Below are 16,200 nucleotides of genomic sequence, written 5' to 3'. Positions count from 1 at the left end.
TCCCTAATACACTAAATAAGAGTTGAATCTTTATCATAGCTAGCTGTCTGAATTTACCCTGCAGAGATCTGAGGAGCAGTTAACCATAGTCCTCAGAAATCCACCGGAGTTTAAAATTACAACACAAAGGAAGCGGAAGGTAACGGACAGCCGGCCAAAAAGAGAGAAATCCGGCAGAATTTTCGGCAGCAACGGAGCAATCCCGGAAGTGGAACGTCGTGGATATAGACTAGTGATTATCTGACTACACATGCCAGACTTCTTTTAACTCTGTAACAATGCTTTTATTACTGATACGAATGCTGGCCAAAGCTACTAAAATAAGATTTACAGTGTAATAAAACTGAATTATCCCTTAATGGCAAAAGGTTATCTACTCACAGACAAGACTTCAGCATATGAAACCTGTTGTTTGAGAAGTATAACAAGTCTCTATGTCAGGGCTTCAGGAGAGAGGAATGTCCCATTACCACTAATTTAGAGACCGCAGATTTCGCCCTGCTGGCCCACAAGAAATTCTGGTGGTGTTATGATAATTGGACTGTGCACACAAATGCAAACAAGCCAAAACCCAGGAGGGAAATCCCAACTGTCTCCTGAACAGCACAACAACAAGAACAACACAAAGAAAGAGGAAGGAAACGGACATCCGGGCGAAAAGAAAGTGATCCGGCGGAATTTCCGGCAGCACCGGAGCAGTCAAAACTGAAAGATTAAGTACACAAGAAAAATCTTCATAAGCAACAGGTTAAACACTGAATTTTTCAAGTTCACATGACAAATTAACAGCTCTTGGCGTGGAACTTTCAGGATTTCGAAGAGACTTCAGGGCCCAAAATAGTTATAAAAGTAATCCTAACTTGATCTCGGACCTTAACCAAGATTGTTTACTTGCCTAGATTTAACCATTAACTACAGTCTGCGTGTGGCAAACAGATGATTTGTCCAGGTTGTGTGGAGTGATGTAATTTGGATGCAATCCATGTCATGCAACTACTTCAACAGTATGCCTATTTCCTCATTTCTGCTTCTGTGCAATGTGGTAGCTTCACTTCACAGTCGATCCACATGTACATGAGTTGCTCAGAATTAAATGAAAGTTCTAAAATGGTTTTACATGTGCATCATGATAACATAGTTTAAAAGCTGGCCATTTGTTCTTTCCACCGGGAAAAACAAATAACAGTGTTTCGATGGCTAGGAAGACAGCGAGGCTAAGAGTTGGGCAATCTTCAACTATTTTGATCATAATATAATGAGATGATGATGATGATGCTGATCATGTGGAAAGCAAGAAATTAGTCTAAAAACACGTAGACTTTTTCACTATCTAGCCATCAGTCAGAGAAATTAGTTCTCGTGACAGCACTAGGTGTTTTTAGTGTTCTCCTGGGAAGACATTTTATTGGGTATGTTTTCAGTTTCAGAGTTAAAGGTCCCATGACATGGTTCTCTTTGGATGCTTTTATATAGGCCTTAGTGGTCCCCTAATACTGTATCCGAAGTCTCTTTCACGAAATTCAGCCTTGGTGCAGAATTACAGCCACTAGAGTCAGTCCCACAATGAGCTTTACTTAGGATGTGCCATTTCTGTGTCTGTAGCTATTGAGAAGAGAGGGGGGGCAAGGTGGAGGGTGGGGGTGTGGCCTTGACCAACTGCCACTTTGCTCGTTTGAAAGCCATGATGTCTCTCTCTCTCTCTCATGGGCGGGCCAAATTCTCTGGGCGGGCAAAGCAGAGAAAGGGGAGGTAACCTTTCCCCTTACGACCTCATAAGGAGCAAGATTCCAGATCGGCCCATCTGAGCTTTCATTTCCTCAAAGGCAGAGCAGGATACCCAGGGCTCGGTTTACACCTATCACCATTTCTAGCCACTGGGGGACCATAGGCAGGCTGGGGGAACGCATATTAATGTTAAAAAAACCTCATAAAGTGAAATTTTCATGCCATCGGACCTTTAAATTGTCCGTTTGTTTGTCAGCAGGATTATGGAAAAACTACTGGCCTGATTGGGGGCCAAGGAAAAAACCCATTGGATTTTGAAGCAGATCTGACAGTGTGAATTCCTGAGTGTCAGGGCCGTACCCTAACATTACATTGAGGACCTTTTCCTATTCATATGAGAGTAAATTACAGAAGGCATTTATTTGTTTGCTCGTGACATTTCTCCATTGACACCCCATGGAGGCGTATAGGTACAAAGGTGCTTGGCGACCTTTACAGAACGCCTGTGACCTGATGTGCGATGAAGCCTGATTGCAGATGAGAGTAACAACAAATACTTGTTGTCCAGACTAATCTAAAGAGCAGCGGGAATGTCACCTCTGCTGTTGTTTCTCACGCCTTCCTCTGCCAACACCGGCAGGACTGTTGTGACTGGTGTTTGTGGTGACTGGCAGTTAGATGGTGGAAGCTAGCAGAGCTGAGAATTCAACAGAGCCCCTGGTTGGTTGGTTGGTTGTTTGTTTGTTTGTTTGTTTGGATGGATGGATGGATGGATGGATGTTGTGACTGGTTGTTGATGCCTGTGTTAGCTGGTGTAAAGCAAGAATAGTCCAAGGCAAGAAGGGAATGTATTTTCACTCTGTGTGCTACATGTGATGCATGTTTTCTCAACAAGAAATGAAATACTACGTTATTATATTCATATTTTAGTGATGCAACACACTTCAGTTTCTCACATTAAATGAAATCTCCAAAGTTCGAGGTTTCTCCCTGTTAAAAGGACGTTTTTTCCTCGCCACTGGCGCACTAAGTGCTCTTGGGGCAATTGTTGGATCTCTATAAATTATAGTGTGTGTGTGTGTGTGGTCTAGACCTATTCTATCTGGGACAACCTTGTGTTATGTTTTGACACTATAAACAAAGTTGAATTAAAGCTGGAAGAAGAAATCTATTACTTTTTGCTATTAGAATGATCACTTAAAAATATGATAGATCATTTCTTTTATCAAAAATAACCTTAAAGGATACATATGCTCATTTTTAGGTTCATACTTGTATTTTGGGTTTGAACTATGCTTATATGTTTAAAAACACATTCTTTTCCCATACTGTCTGTCTGAATATACCTGTATTCACGCTCTGTCTGAAACACTCTGCACTTTTAGCACCTGTCTCTTTAAGCCCCCCCTCCTGAAAAGCCCAGTGTGCTCTGATTGGCTTGGGAGTTCCCAAGTCCTGGGTGGAGATACTCAGATGGGGGGTGGTATATTCTAATGAGCCTGCTTGTGACACAGGAAGGGGAGCCAAATCTGAATCCCATGTTTTCTGATCTAGGCAGCCCACAAAGACTTTTGTGTGTTGGTAGGCACTATGTAATTATGATTAGTGATTTAAAGGCATATATAGGCTATATGTATACACCTTTAAATCACTCAAACCACTTAGTAGTAATGTTGATCTCCCACTGAGATTGAACTGAAAGCCCTACAATGAATGTGGTTGTTTTAGGATACAGAAGCCTACATTTAGTCCCTCTCTCTATAGATAAACTATAGCTTATTATAGATTGCTATTGACAAGAGCAAGCAGTAACAGAGGTTGGGGGCTGTGGTAATGGCCTGTAATTGAACACCTTGTGCTGAGGTCCCGCTGCTCTCTGCCTCATTAACTCTGGCAGGTCCTCCGTTCAGCGCGCTGCATTGCAGGCCACAGTCGGGACGCATTTAACTGTCTAGACTGCAGTCCAAGAAACACAAGCCTTTCAGGAAGGATTTGAAGCAGGAGTGTAAGGAGTGTGACGCTCATCCTGATGCATGTATCTGAGTTGTTAAAGTCAAACATTGCCGCTTCCCGTTGAGCCTCTAAGATAGTGCTGCGTGCAGAAAACATTTAGGAAATTCTATGTGTTTGTCCATAGACATTTAAAGTGAGATGTTTAGGTCTCTGAGGGATGTTTTGGTTTTACTTCTCACCTCCTTGTGAGTAAGTTGACCGAAATGACTGATTTTCAAATATAGTCAACCTCAGTCACTTCTCTTTAAGGTCTAATTCCTCTTAATAGAGCCGTAATTCTCAAAATGATCGTCAAGACAAACCGTAAAAGGAGTAAAATCACTCATTGAGAAGTTATTATAAAAAAAATAGAAGTACCTTGAAGTACTTTACACAACCATCAACATTTTTACACATCCTGCACTAATCCATAGAGCTTCTTTATTTTCTTTCTTAATGTTATATAGTTATATGTATGTATTATTTGTTTCTGTATTCATGTTAAATATGTTTTTATGTATGCACCATCAACCAAAGCAAATTCCTAGTAAGTGCTACTTACCTGGCAAAAAAAAAATTTTCTGATTCTTGTGGCCATTGGTAGTACTGTGTCTTAAGCCAACATTTGATTCAGTTTTTGGCTATGGTGGTGGCATTTATTTATAGTTATAAACCTTAACATTTTAGTCCTGGTTGGTTTGTTGTGTCACATGTGGTTACTGGTGATAACAATAAGAGTTCTTTTGGAAATGAAAATCTAATGCATTATAAGTTTGTGTTAGAGGCCATTTACTGAGATCTTTTATGACTTTATCACACTTTCTTTAGAGGTGGGTGGGTGGGTGCTTGGTTCCCCTGCTCAACGGGTCCATATGATATAGTACGAAAACGTATGCACACCAAAACGTTAGATATCGTACAAAACTTGAGTAGGAGACTAGGAGAGGTGTCTTTGAGCTGGGTACAGAGCACCGCAAGCTGCCGGTCGTTTCGCCGGTTTATTAGGCGACAAAAGGTGAGCATTAATGTGGCTATGAAAGTTAAGTTTAGCCACCAAAATGACTAATTAAGTTTAGGAAAAAGATTGTGGTTTGGATTAAAACAATCCCAAGGAACACGCATTTCCTGCGTGAAAGTCTTTTGTTTTCCCTGGGAAACAAACTCTGCTATCTTGCTTTAAAGTCCTGTGTTTTATGACCCACACATACACCCCAACCTCCTCCCTATGCGTTCTTATATAGCAGAAGTTGTTGGGGTGCATACACCAACAAAAAAACGTGGAATGTTTACTAATTATACTGCTTAACTTAGCTTTTTGAACGTATAATTCATGAGAACAGGCTGCCCTTTTGCACATCAGAATCAGTAAAAGTGCCTACCTCTGGCCAGCCTCTACCCCATTTCTCTGCTCAGTGCCCATCCGGCCACTGTCACCTCCCATCCGGGAGTATTCCTCTCCATTACCGGCCTATGTCCGTCCTCCACTTAAATAACAGCAGCCCTGCCACTCCAGGCCCATTAAGATACTGCCGGCACTGCCGCGGCCACACACACAAACGGCCACAAGCTGCCTGAGCCTTTTATAAATAGATGGCGGGAGAAGGAGAGAGAGCTGGTTAGAGAAGGTAAATTATTCCAAAACAGCCAAACAGGACTGAGACTAAGAACCCCCCACCACTCTGGCTACTCCAGCTCCTTCTTTCAGGTGTCACTTTGGGCTGACTCAATTTTACACTGTAATGGACCTCCTGGGTCAACTACTTTTCTCCCACCTTTCCTTCCTTTTTTATCTCTCCACTGCTCTCTTCATCTATCAGTGGCCGACAACATCTTTCCTCACTTTCCTGCAACACACACACATACACACACAGAATTCCCTGCACTGACTGTATAGTTTGCACCACTTAATTTTGTCTAACACTAATCAGGGTTCGCACTACACTTTACTACCAACTGTGGTTTGCAGTTTGCAAGAAGGGGAAAGGATAGAAAGTAGCTTTCAACATAGACTGTTGCACGATAGCAAGTAGCTTTCCACAGACTGTTAAAAAGCATAAATGTAACATCTGCAATGTCAACCACAGTTTTATGAAAGGATCTTTCAAAGCCTGGATTGCATTTACTACCTACCACCATTTGACGGTTGCTAGAAAACCCAAATTCACAATGTATTCACACATACATACATACATACATACATACATACATACATAGCCTACATACAAATGAGGATCTCGTTCAATAGGCCCGGAGTTTAAAAGACAGGTTTGAAATGAAATGAAATACAGATCTTGTCTCTCACAAGTCTGGAGCTTGCAAGTATGTTTACATTAACTATACGGAGCTTCATGTGCGCAGTTATGACCTCCGCCAAAAAGTTAATGTTTTCGGTTTGTTTGCGTGTTTGTTGGTTTGTTTGTCCGTTAGCAGAATTATGAAAAAAAAACTACTGGCCCGATTTTCAGGAAACTTTATGGAAGGTTGTAGCAAAGCCAAGGACAAACCTATTACATTATGGAGAAGCATCCGAATGATAAGGCAGATACACAAGTTATTTTTCACTTTTGTGGCGGAGGTCTGCTCTCTCTGAGTGCCCTTCTTTTTTCTTATGTTGCTACTATACCGGTGTTTTATTGTTCATTACCAAAGCGATATGTTTTAATGCATGTTTTTTTCTTACTGAAGTCCTTGTAGTGGTCCATGTGTGGCAGTGAGTGTATTAAACATCAGACCCTTCTTGAAGACAGAAAGCGTCTAGTTGTGCGTGTGTGCGTGCGTGTCGGTATGTAGGTTACATATTACCACCATGTCCACGTCTTAGCCTAGACCTTAGGTCACAGGTCTGATAACCTTTTACATTCCAAAACCTTTTTTTCCCCTATAATTCCAAAATCTCTCTCAATCCCCCTCCCCTCCTCCCTTACTGTCTCTTTCACTTATTCTGGCTCTGGACCACTCAGGCCATTTCCATTCTCTACCCCTCCAAACAACAACAAGAATGGGCATGTTACTTTATGACTTTAATGTGACTATATTATTTGGTCCGAAGTGGTCTGGAGAAAGAAGTCCTCTGCTTCCACTGACAGTGCTGAACCTAAGATACACGATAAACTAAGAGGAGGAGAGTGAGGTAGAGTGAGAATAGAAGTGAACAGGAGACATGCCTGTCAATCAAAGCCATTTCAGTACCTGGAGTCCTAGAGGGATTCCAGCAGCAATCGACCCCAGTCAATAGCCTCTTCATTGATAAAAGCAGAGAGGAGGAGATGAGAAAATCACGACACAGGAGAAAAACTAGCTTAGCACTAATTACATGTATGAACTAGTCTGCATTTACAATCGAGTCTGCATCTAGTCACTGAAAGGTTTTAAATGTGCGGTTATATTCACAGTGTGCCTCAAGGCTTTTGGCAAAAGTCCAGGGGTATAGAAGAAGGGGTGCAGTTTACGTTCCCAGTATACAAAACAGGGTTGAGAACTTGGTAGTTAGCATGAGACGAGTAGTGGAATTTAACATAGCTGATAGGTAAAGAGCGCCACCTACTGAACCGGGACGGCAGCACCTTCAAAATCGCTGAATGAAAGTCTAAATCAAAAGAGGTGTGAACATTTTAAAGACCCATGCAGTATGAACATTTTGCAAAAAGGTTTACAACATACCAACTTGTTCACTGCAAACATTTTCATATCCAAAGCCTAAAAAAAAATACGAAGTTTATGCAGACTTGTTAATGCTCGAGCTTGCGTGAATGTGCTCAGCAAATGTTTTGGCAATCGGCTCCTATAGAATTAACTATATCTAGTGTAAAAGTATCTGGCCTAGAGGAAAGGTCAACGGGTCGCCTACATGTTAGGAATCATCTTCACCTGTAGGGCGGACGGATTAGCACCTCAGGCTTTCAGTCATGAGTGTTCAACAAGGATCTTATAAAAAGTTCTACACTCCTGCAGACACAGCTGCTTTCTTTCCTGTGCAAGAGAAAATGAAAAATAGAGACGGAGCTTAGGTCAGAACGGGAAGATTTGTCAATATTTATTTCTCTCCCCTACATGCACCGAAATTAGATTGTTTTTTTTTTCCCCTGTTGGTTTGTACATCGCCGTACTCTACTGCAAACTGAATCTCTTATCTTTACTTGCAATCCAGCAGCTCTTCTCTATCCTCCCTGCTATGATCATCCTCCAGCGGTGCATCTTCCCTCCATCCCTGTTCCTCAGCGTGTAGAGCAGCCGAGACAGTGATTGATCTGGCGTGGAGGCTGTCGTGGGCCCTCCTCCTCCTCCAGTGGTTATGAACATGAGGCGGGCTGCTCTTCATAGATTTTTAAATTAGTGTCAGCTTTGCCCCAAAGATGTGTTATTGACTGATGAAATAGAAACTGAGCTCCAAACACTCAGTCCTTCCCTAGAGTTTTCCCCAGCCTGGTAATTGAAAAAGTGTGAAGGGAGTGTGTTCAAGGCAACGTGCAACTGTGTATGTCTGTTCCTGTGTTTGTGTGCTTGCAAGTGTGCGCTCTTTATCTCTGCTGGAGAAAAATGCACAGTGCTAGCTCGAGTCAAGATTCGATTGAAGTATTGCATAGGAGATCTTTATCTCTTACACACCCACCCCGAAGCATGAGTACTGTGTGCACCTTTAATCCTATAAATACAGTTTGCTTCATGTAAACCTATGAAGGCACGTTTTTTTTAAAACTGTGTGTCTGAGCCCACAACATCGCACCGGAGTTTTAGTGTATCCTGTGTTTTAATCCTTGTGTGCATGCATCAACCTTTAGTGGGATTTGTTGGCTTTATCATGAAGTGCTGTGGGGGAAGGTGACAACCACTGGCTAGTTCCACAATGACAGTGCTCTTTTTCCTGCAATGTAAAGCAAAACTCTCATCTTTATTACAACTAAGGTCTGGACATCACTAAAAAAAGACAAAAGGCAAAGAAACCTGAAACCATGAAATAAGACCCAATAAATCAATGGCTGTTGGTTTAATAAATGCAATCATGCTTCACGGATCTCACCACTAACTCAACCTGTTGTCTTTTGCTCTGCAGGGTCGGACATGGCCATCTTTTGCCTGCTTTGTGGGAAGCGTTTCCAGACCCAGACGGCACTGCAGCAGCACATGGAAGTCCACGCCGGCGTTCGCAGCTACATTTGCAGCGAATGCAACCGGACTTTCCCCAGCCATACTGCACTCAAGCGTCACCTACGCTCACACACAGGTCAGTGGAAGCACTCACTAGCCATCTTCACTACGGCGGTAAGGCCTAAAGTTCATCTGTGGTTTAGAATGAAAGCTTTGGTGTGCTCCACGGCGTATTCATTTTCAGCACATTCTCGGCTCATTCTAGGGAATCCCTTGACCCTTCTCATATCAGACGGGAATGTGTAATCCCCTCTGGGTCGGCTCGCATTATAACTCAAAGTATCCGAACAAGCCTCTGGGAGACATCATTATCAGATGTCCAAACCATCACACCTAGCTCCCTTTGACACGAGGGAGCAGTTAGATCTTATTTTGCACTTCTTGTGTAGTCTGAGCTTCTCCCTCTGCCCTTAACGCCTGTGAAGGAAACTTTTGGCAGTCACTCGTATCCACAATCAAGCGGCACTCACTATTCAGAGCTTAGACCACAGGTGAGGGTTGGAAGGCAGACTGACTGACACATCAAGAGCCTCATCTTCAAGCTCAGCTCCCTCAGGGCCGTGATAAAATGATTGGTTTTTAACCTGTTTAAATATTGACTACATTTAGGAGAACAAAAAAACCAGACCCAGGTCAAAAAAATCCCACATTTCCTTTTTAATTTGCCAGACTTGCTAGCTCCTGCCACACCTACTAATAATTCATTCTTCCCGGTCCAACCCAATTTACATCAGTGCCTCAGGTGCACCACTGCAATGCTGCAGCAACATCTCCGGTCAGGGAATTACTCAACTCTGTTGGTCATGCTCAAATAAGAATTTGCCGCAAACTTGCATCACCGTTTGCGTCTGCCCCTTTCTTCTCAAAGGAGCACAATTGGATTTATTCAGTGTCTACCCATAGGCGTAATTTACGGGGGGGATGGCGGGGGGGGGGGGGGGTTACCCTCAATAATCAAAACTGAAGCCAAAGAGTTTAAATGCTGTGGCAAGCAAATACTTGTTTAAGATGTGCATAATTCCTAAAAAAACATCCCGAAACACATGCAATAATGTGAATCTGCACAAAATTTTGAACAATACAGATATATATATACAGAAGATATATTACTTCATAATAATAATATTTACATAAACAAAGACATTTGCATGCAAAAAAGGCATAAAATGTGCCCCCCCCCCCAATGTTGGACCCAGGGTTACGCCCTTGTATCTACCAAACCACTAAGAGAGCAGAGCAGACAGTGCAGAGAGGATTCATATTGACATCAAGGATTTGTAATAAAAACTGAACAAAATCAGTGTTAAGTCATAGAGATCAATGCCATTTTAAAGATTTATTCTTAGACATTTTTAATCATTGGAACAATTTGAAAAGAGGAAGAGCATAAATGTCTGAGTTCTTCCGTAGACGAGCCACGCCAGGGTTTTTGCTAACATTAGCATTAGGTTGTTTTTTTGTATGTACATATCTATGTAGTCCGCCCAGTGCTAATAATAATAATAATAAAATAACAAAAGCAACCCTCATATTGAAAGAAAAATAGAAATTAAAAAAAAAGTAAGGATATATATCTATGTATAAGCATACATCTGCACCCCTATACACTTCTAACCATACATCTATACATATATACGTACATAAGGTTTTTGCTAACATTTCAGGAGAAAATCAGCACTAAAACCTGGTTCTTGAGCTGTTAATATTTTTTTGATATGATCTCCACATAATTGAATATCAACCTCTGCTTAAAGACAGTCTAAATATTATGACATATTATTATTATATTGCATTATAGCAAGGCATGATTATCATCTGCCCCTGAGTCCCAGATCCCCAGAGCAAAGCCCCAGGTTCACTCTGTGGCAGTAGGACTTTGCTATGGTGATTCATTTTAGCTTTGTTTGGGTATATGGGAATATGCTTCACTAATACACAATATCCGCTGACATGATAAAGAGCTTAAGGTGTGACCTGCTTTATTACGGGATAATGAGGCCCCGTGTTGAAGAGGGTCAGTTGCACTAGAGTAATCATCTCAAAAGCACGTGTTTATTACATGCAAAACACACATTACATATTATTCACACGTGGAACACCACAAAATATCCCACACAGGCACATTTTGTCAGTCATTTCACATGTGATAAAATCACGATATGGGCACGTGAATTTAATGTGACATTTCACATGTAAATGTAACATTTATTTCATAAAATTTCAACTTTGTTTTCTGATTTTCCCATGTAAATATCTAACTAGTCACACAGAAAGCCCTAAATCTTGGATATGCGTATTTCTCATTTTCTTCTCACAAATATATATTTCTTCTAAGATTCTTTGGGCTTTCACATTGAAAGTCTTCTTCTCATATTACCACCTCCCATCCGGGTGTGTTAGGGTAATAAAATAGCTGACCATGAAAAGAGTGAGTAGTGCACAGCCACAATAGGAGATCACCTGTAAAAAACCTTACACTCTGGCCCACAACAAGGATCGTCATTGGCAAATATACATCTTACAAAGTTAAAAAAGCCATGTTTTATTTTAGGAAATGGGAGTGAATTATGTTATCTGCTACCGAGTAACACTGGTGTGCTGCAGTGTAGAGCGAAATAAACGGCATTAATTCAGGTCAACGCCAAATGAATTCTGCAGCAGTCAGACAGAGCTTATTTACAGTGAGTATTTTTTTTTTTGTTGTTTTTTTTTTTCCTTCAGTCCACTAGTAATTCTCTCAGTGCTGGCTCTCTACTGAGGCGAGGCCGGGATACTAATACATTGTTGTGAGGGAGCAGAGGTAGCCTGACGGATGCTGCTATTCAGAGTGGAGAGGAAAAAAAAAACCCAACCCGTAACCATGACAGAATATGAACACATGGAAATGAATCCCATTTCACCGGCGAGGGATGGATAGTTTTTTTCTTCCCCATCTCTCTCTCTCTCTCTCTCTCCCCCCTCTCTTTCTCTCAACCAGCCGCCTGTCTGCGACCTTAAATAACAGTCTCGCTGTCAGAGCCGATTTAGCTCACCGGCTCACGGATAAATATTTGAAACGAAAGGCAGGGAGATGAGAGCAGTCGGCCCTATTTACAAGTCAGGCGAATACACCATTAGTGTGTGATGGTGGAAGGTGCCGGTGGGGGGGGGGGGAGGAGGAGGCTGTGGACCAAGCTGCTTGAGCCGCCTGTACAGTAGTAATGCACACATCTGCTCCGTCTACCGGACATTGGAGAGGACACGAGCAGCGTCTCTGATCCACCTGCCCACCCGGCCGACGCAAATGTCACCTCGGCTCATCTGTGGAGCAGCAGATGAGACTTTGCCGCGCGTTAAATCACAACGAGCCAGCCGCGAAAGCAATCGTTTAAATATGATGTGGAGCCTTTTGTCAGGGGATTATACAGTCAGCAACTCGCACAGCCATCATGGGCGCCAGAAATAGGTCCTAATTTACCATCCAAAAAAAAAAAGAAGTAGAGACATGGTGTTCCTCTACATTTACACTTTGATGTTAATAATCTCATTCACACTTTGCTGGGTAACAAGGCGAAAATAGTGTTTTAAAAACAGGCACAGCCTCAGGGAATCAGCCTTCACCTTTTTATACAGAGACACATGGGCTCTGCCTTCATCCAACATAGTCCATCCAATGTAGACATCTGTCCACATCCATCTCACAGGTTTTTGTTAGTGTCCTACATGCACCTTAACTCCTTTGTTGTTTGTTTTTTCATTTCTTTTTTTTTCCAAGTTTCCAACATGCATCCAAATGTCTCATTAACGAGGCTGTAGCTTTTGTCTCAGACATGAAGAGGACACAATACAATCAGGGACTCATCAACCCAAACAATATTAAGCTTTTTTGTAATAATGGTACTCCAACAAAGAATTCTATATATAAAAAAATCAATGTAAATTGCTGTATCAAAAATGCACAGACTTTTTTATTGATTTCAAATTCTGTATGTGCATCTTTACTAAAGAGCACTGCCCTTTACTGTCTTGTCTTTGACTGGCGTTCAATTACAGTGTCTTTTTCAGAGAATATTTACTCTAAATCAAAACACAGATTAAATAAGTCTTTGGGGTGTTTTTTTCCCCAGAAACATGCAAAGTAGCTGGCAGTGCTTTTTTTCCACCCTGAAAAGGGTCTGCTAATCTTCCCCTAACCCTGCATACAGCCCCAACAAGCGCCCCTCTCAAAGGTGAAGGCAGGCTGAATGTAGCCTGAGAAGCGGACCCATGACCAGGGGTTATTACTGCATGCAGTGGCAGAAAGGGTAGATCCTTTACATGCAGCTATTTTGGCGTGTTGTTTGGGTGATCTAGGCCAGTGGTTCCCAACCTGGGGTCCGGGGACCCCTCAGGGGGGCGGCAAAGATCACAGGGGGTGCACAAGTCTTTATCTGGTTTGAGGTTGAGGTAAAAAAGAAATATTTGCACATGTTAAACAAATTACGATAATACACTAGAATATATAATGTATACAAAAGTCGGTATCAAAACTATGTATTTTTGTTCTCGCTTAAAATTGTAGGCAGGCTACTTAGTAGGCCAAACCTCCGAGACCTCTTAACCTGGGACCCTTGCTGTCATCAGGTCAGCTGCTAGCTGCTATCATTCTCGTTTTTCCTGCCGCCACGGCATCACTATTTTATGAATGAAACATGGCGGAGAAACGTAAAAGTGCTGATAACTCCTCTGTATCAAAAAAGAAAGTAAGGCTCTATCTCGAGAGTTACCTCAACTTCGGTTTCGGAGGGGGGGCTCAGCTTTTCTTTACATAAGTAGGGGGGGCGCCAAGGAAAAAAGGTTGGGAACCACTGATCTAGGCCATGGCAGTATTACGCTTGGTTGTTGAGTTTCAACACTAATAGTATCTTATTCAGATCTGATTCAGCTACCTGTTGAACCATCTACAAAGTTTTGTGTTTTGCACCCTGCTTCATTCCCACTTGTTGTTAAAAAATATATATCTTGCCACTCAGCTGGGCTCTAGACAGCCATTGTAGCATTAAAAAAAAAATTGGGGGGGGGGGGGGGCGCCAGAGCTGAAATGTTGATCCGTAATAATGGCACTACAAGGTCAGAGTATGTACAGTAGTCTTTAGCACACAAACAAATAGACACACAAGCGCACACACGCCAAATGTCACGGGTTCCTGCAGGTATTTCACCCAGGAAATTGTAGTCAATTTTGGCAAGCATTCCCTGCAATTAACAAGATCTCAATTCCCAGCATTCAACCCTAATTTCGTGTGGCAGCTCCTCTACTATAGAAAGCTTTCTAGCTCAGTTATTGGTTAAATCACCATTCTGTTGCATCAAATGACAACAGGACGCAGCAAAAAGCACTTTTATGGACATTCATTATGTGTGCTTCATTTTACCTGTCTGCTGGCTTATCTTTTAAAAGCAGCCTTGCTTGTGCGGGCTCTGACACTGGATCACCATTTAGGACAAGGGGGGGGGGACAGATTTAATGGTGTTTATTTCAGCATCTAAATCATGCCATCTTGCCTGGTCTCCCTCACTGCGCGTCTTCTCATTTTCCTCCCTCTACCTGCCGTTTCATCACCCTCTCTTCACATGCCACGAGATTACACAGCTCCATGTCGCCTCTTTATTTTGTTTATATGCCTTTATTGCATGTATGTACACTACAGTATAGGTCCAAGCACTCACACATAAACACACAATGTGGGCTTATAACAGTGGCAGTCATGGCAGCTGTGCTATTCCCCTTCCCTAACACCCCACACGCAGACAAACACACTCGCTTTACAGACCAGGCCCTCATTAATATTCCGTTGTTGTGCACTGTCTGTGTGTAAGTGTCTGTGTGTGTGTTTTTTTTTTTTTTTTTTTTAAACTCAGAGCCAATTTGCTGTCTGCTGTGGCGTGGTGTTTTGTGTTCGCAGCTGTATTTGATAGTGCTACAGCCAGAGAGGAAGAGACAGAGAGAGGACTGAATTGAATTTGGAGAGAGAGAGAGAGAGAGAGAATGAGCCAGTTCTGGTCCTGGCAGTGATGGAGCCCGGTGATTTACAGCCTTTTAGCGTGTATAATGAACACGCTCCGGGTGCCCATGGGCACAGGCATCCTCAGCAGGCCCTTGGGGTGTCAAAGGAGCCGATGGGGGGGGCGGGGGGTGGTGTTAATGTAGAGGTGGTGGTGGTTGGGAGGGGTCAGGAAACGCAGGTGGTGATGCTCGGGGGCACCCAAGGGTCCACTCACCATGCTGTGGTTCCACCTCACTGTGCTGAGTCCTCATCTGCGGCCTCCCTGCCATGTGGCCACAGCAGAGAGGAAGAAGAGAGAGAGATAGGAGGGAAGGAAAGCAAGGAAGGAAGGAAGAACAGGGATGAGAGAGAGAGAGAGAGAGAGAGAGATATGAGGTGATAGTGGCAGATTTGGGATGGACAGAGGACATGTCCCCATTATTCGCCAGCCCCCCTGAGAATATTCTGACAAAATGAAGTCCCGTCTGGCCCTTTACATTCTCTCACAATGTGATTATAGAATTGTGCCTGATTTATTTAAAGCTCTGCGGTGCAGCTTTGCACTTTGGCGTCCCCAAGTGGCTACAGGAGATAACGTGCATGATATGCATCCCGGGTACAAACAGGATGCTGGAGCCTCCACAGCAACCACTCAGTATTTTATACCACTCTGTTCTTTTATGCCTCGGATGATACCAGACATGCTTGCATCTGCACCGGTTTTTTTTGTTTTTTTTTTACTGTGTGGATGTACAGTATGTTTTCACAGTAAGTGTTCTAATGCATAAACACTGGTATATTATTTGAAGTAAAACAAAAACCTTATATTGAAATGAGAAAGACAGTGAGCTCTTTTCCTACTTGTTTGACATTTTTGAAGGTGTTCGCTAACAGCAGACGTTAGCACAGCAACAGGACATTAAGCGTAAATAACCCTCCATAGGTCTTCTCTGAGTGTTAGCATCCCACTCGCTGGTCTGATCGGAGGCCCTAATTAAAGGCAGGTGAATCCGAGCTCAATTATTATTCCTGTAGCGTCGTGCGAGCCCACCGAGCTCCGTGATGGATTGTGATCTCTGCTGTGGTTGAAACGCTAGAAAGAGCACAATGTCTTACAGCGGGAGCCACTGATAACTTCACGCAGACAAATAAAGACTGTCACTTTTATTGATTTTTACCCAGCCCCCACCGCCGCCGCCATATACACCCACATCCCCTGCTCCATCCCCATCAAAGCTTCCATTTAATGGAAGGGGGTCCAACATCACAAGGCACAGGAAACGTTTCGTCCATGAAAGTACAGCACGCCCCAGAATGTGATCAGCATTAAGAG

General features: G+C 42.7%; 1 protein-coding gene across 3 annotated transcripts in view; it reads left to right on the top strand.

Moving 5' to 3' along the window:
- zbtb16a (zinc finger and BTB domain containing 16a) overlaps nt 1-16,200 on the top strand; it is a 159,369-nt gene that overhangs the window by 128,456 nt on the left and 14,713 nt on the right. For all 3 annotated transcript variants that reach the window (XM_035991069.1, XM_031308209.2, XM_031308210.2), the window contains exon 5: nt 8,768-8,938. In XM_035991069.1, coding sequence (XP_035846962.1) covers nt 8,768-8,938 — 171 coding nt within the window. The remainder of the gene's footprint in view (nt 1-8,767; nt 8,939-16,200) is intronic.

The sequence above is a fragment of the Sander lucioperca genome, chromosome 13, assembly GCF_008315115.2.
Source record: "Sander lucioperca isolate FBNREF2018 chromosome 13, SLUC_FBN_1.2, whole genome shotgun sequence".
Lineage (NCBI taxonomy): Eukaryota > Metazoa > Chordata > Actinopteri > Perciformes > Percidae > Sander > Sander lucioperca.
This window is presented reverse-complemented; position numbering and strand designations above follow the sequence as displayed.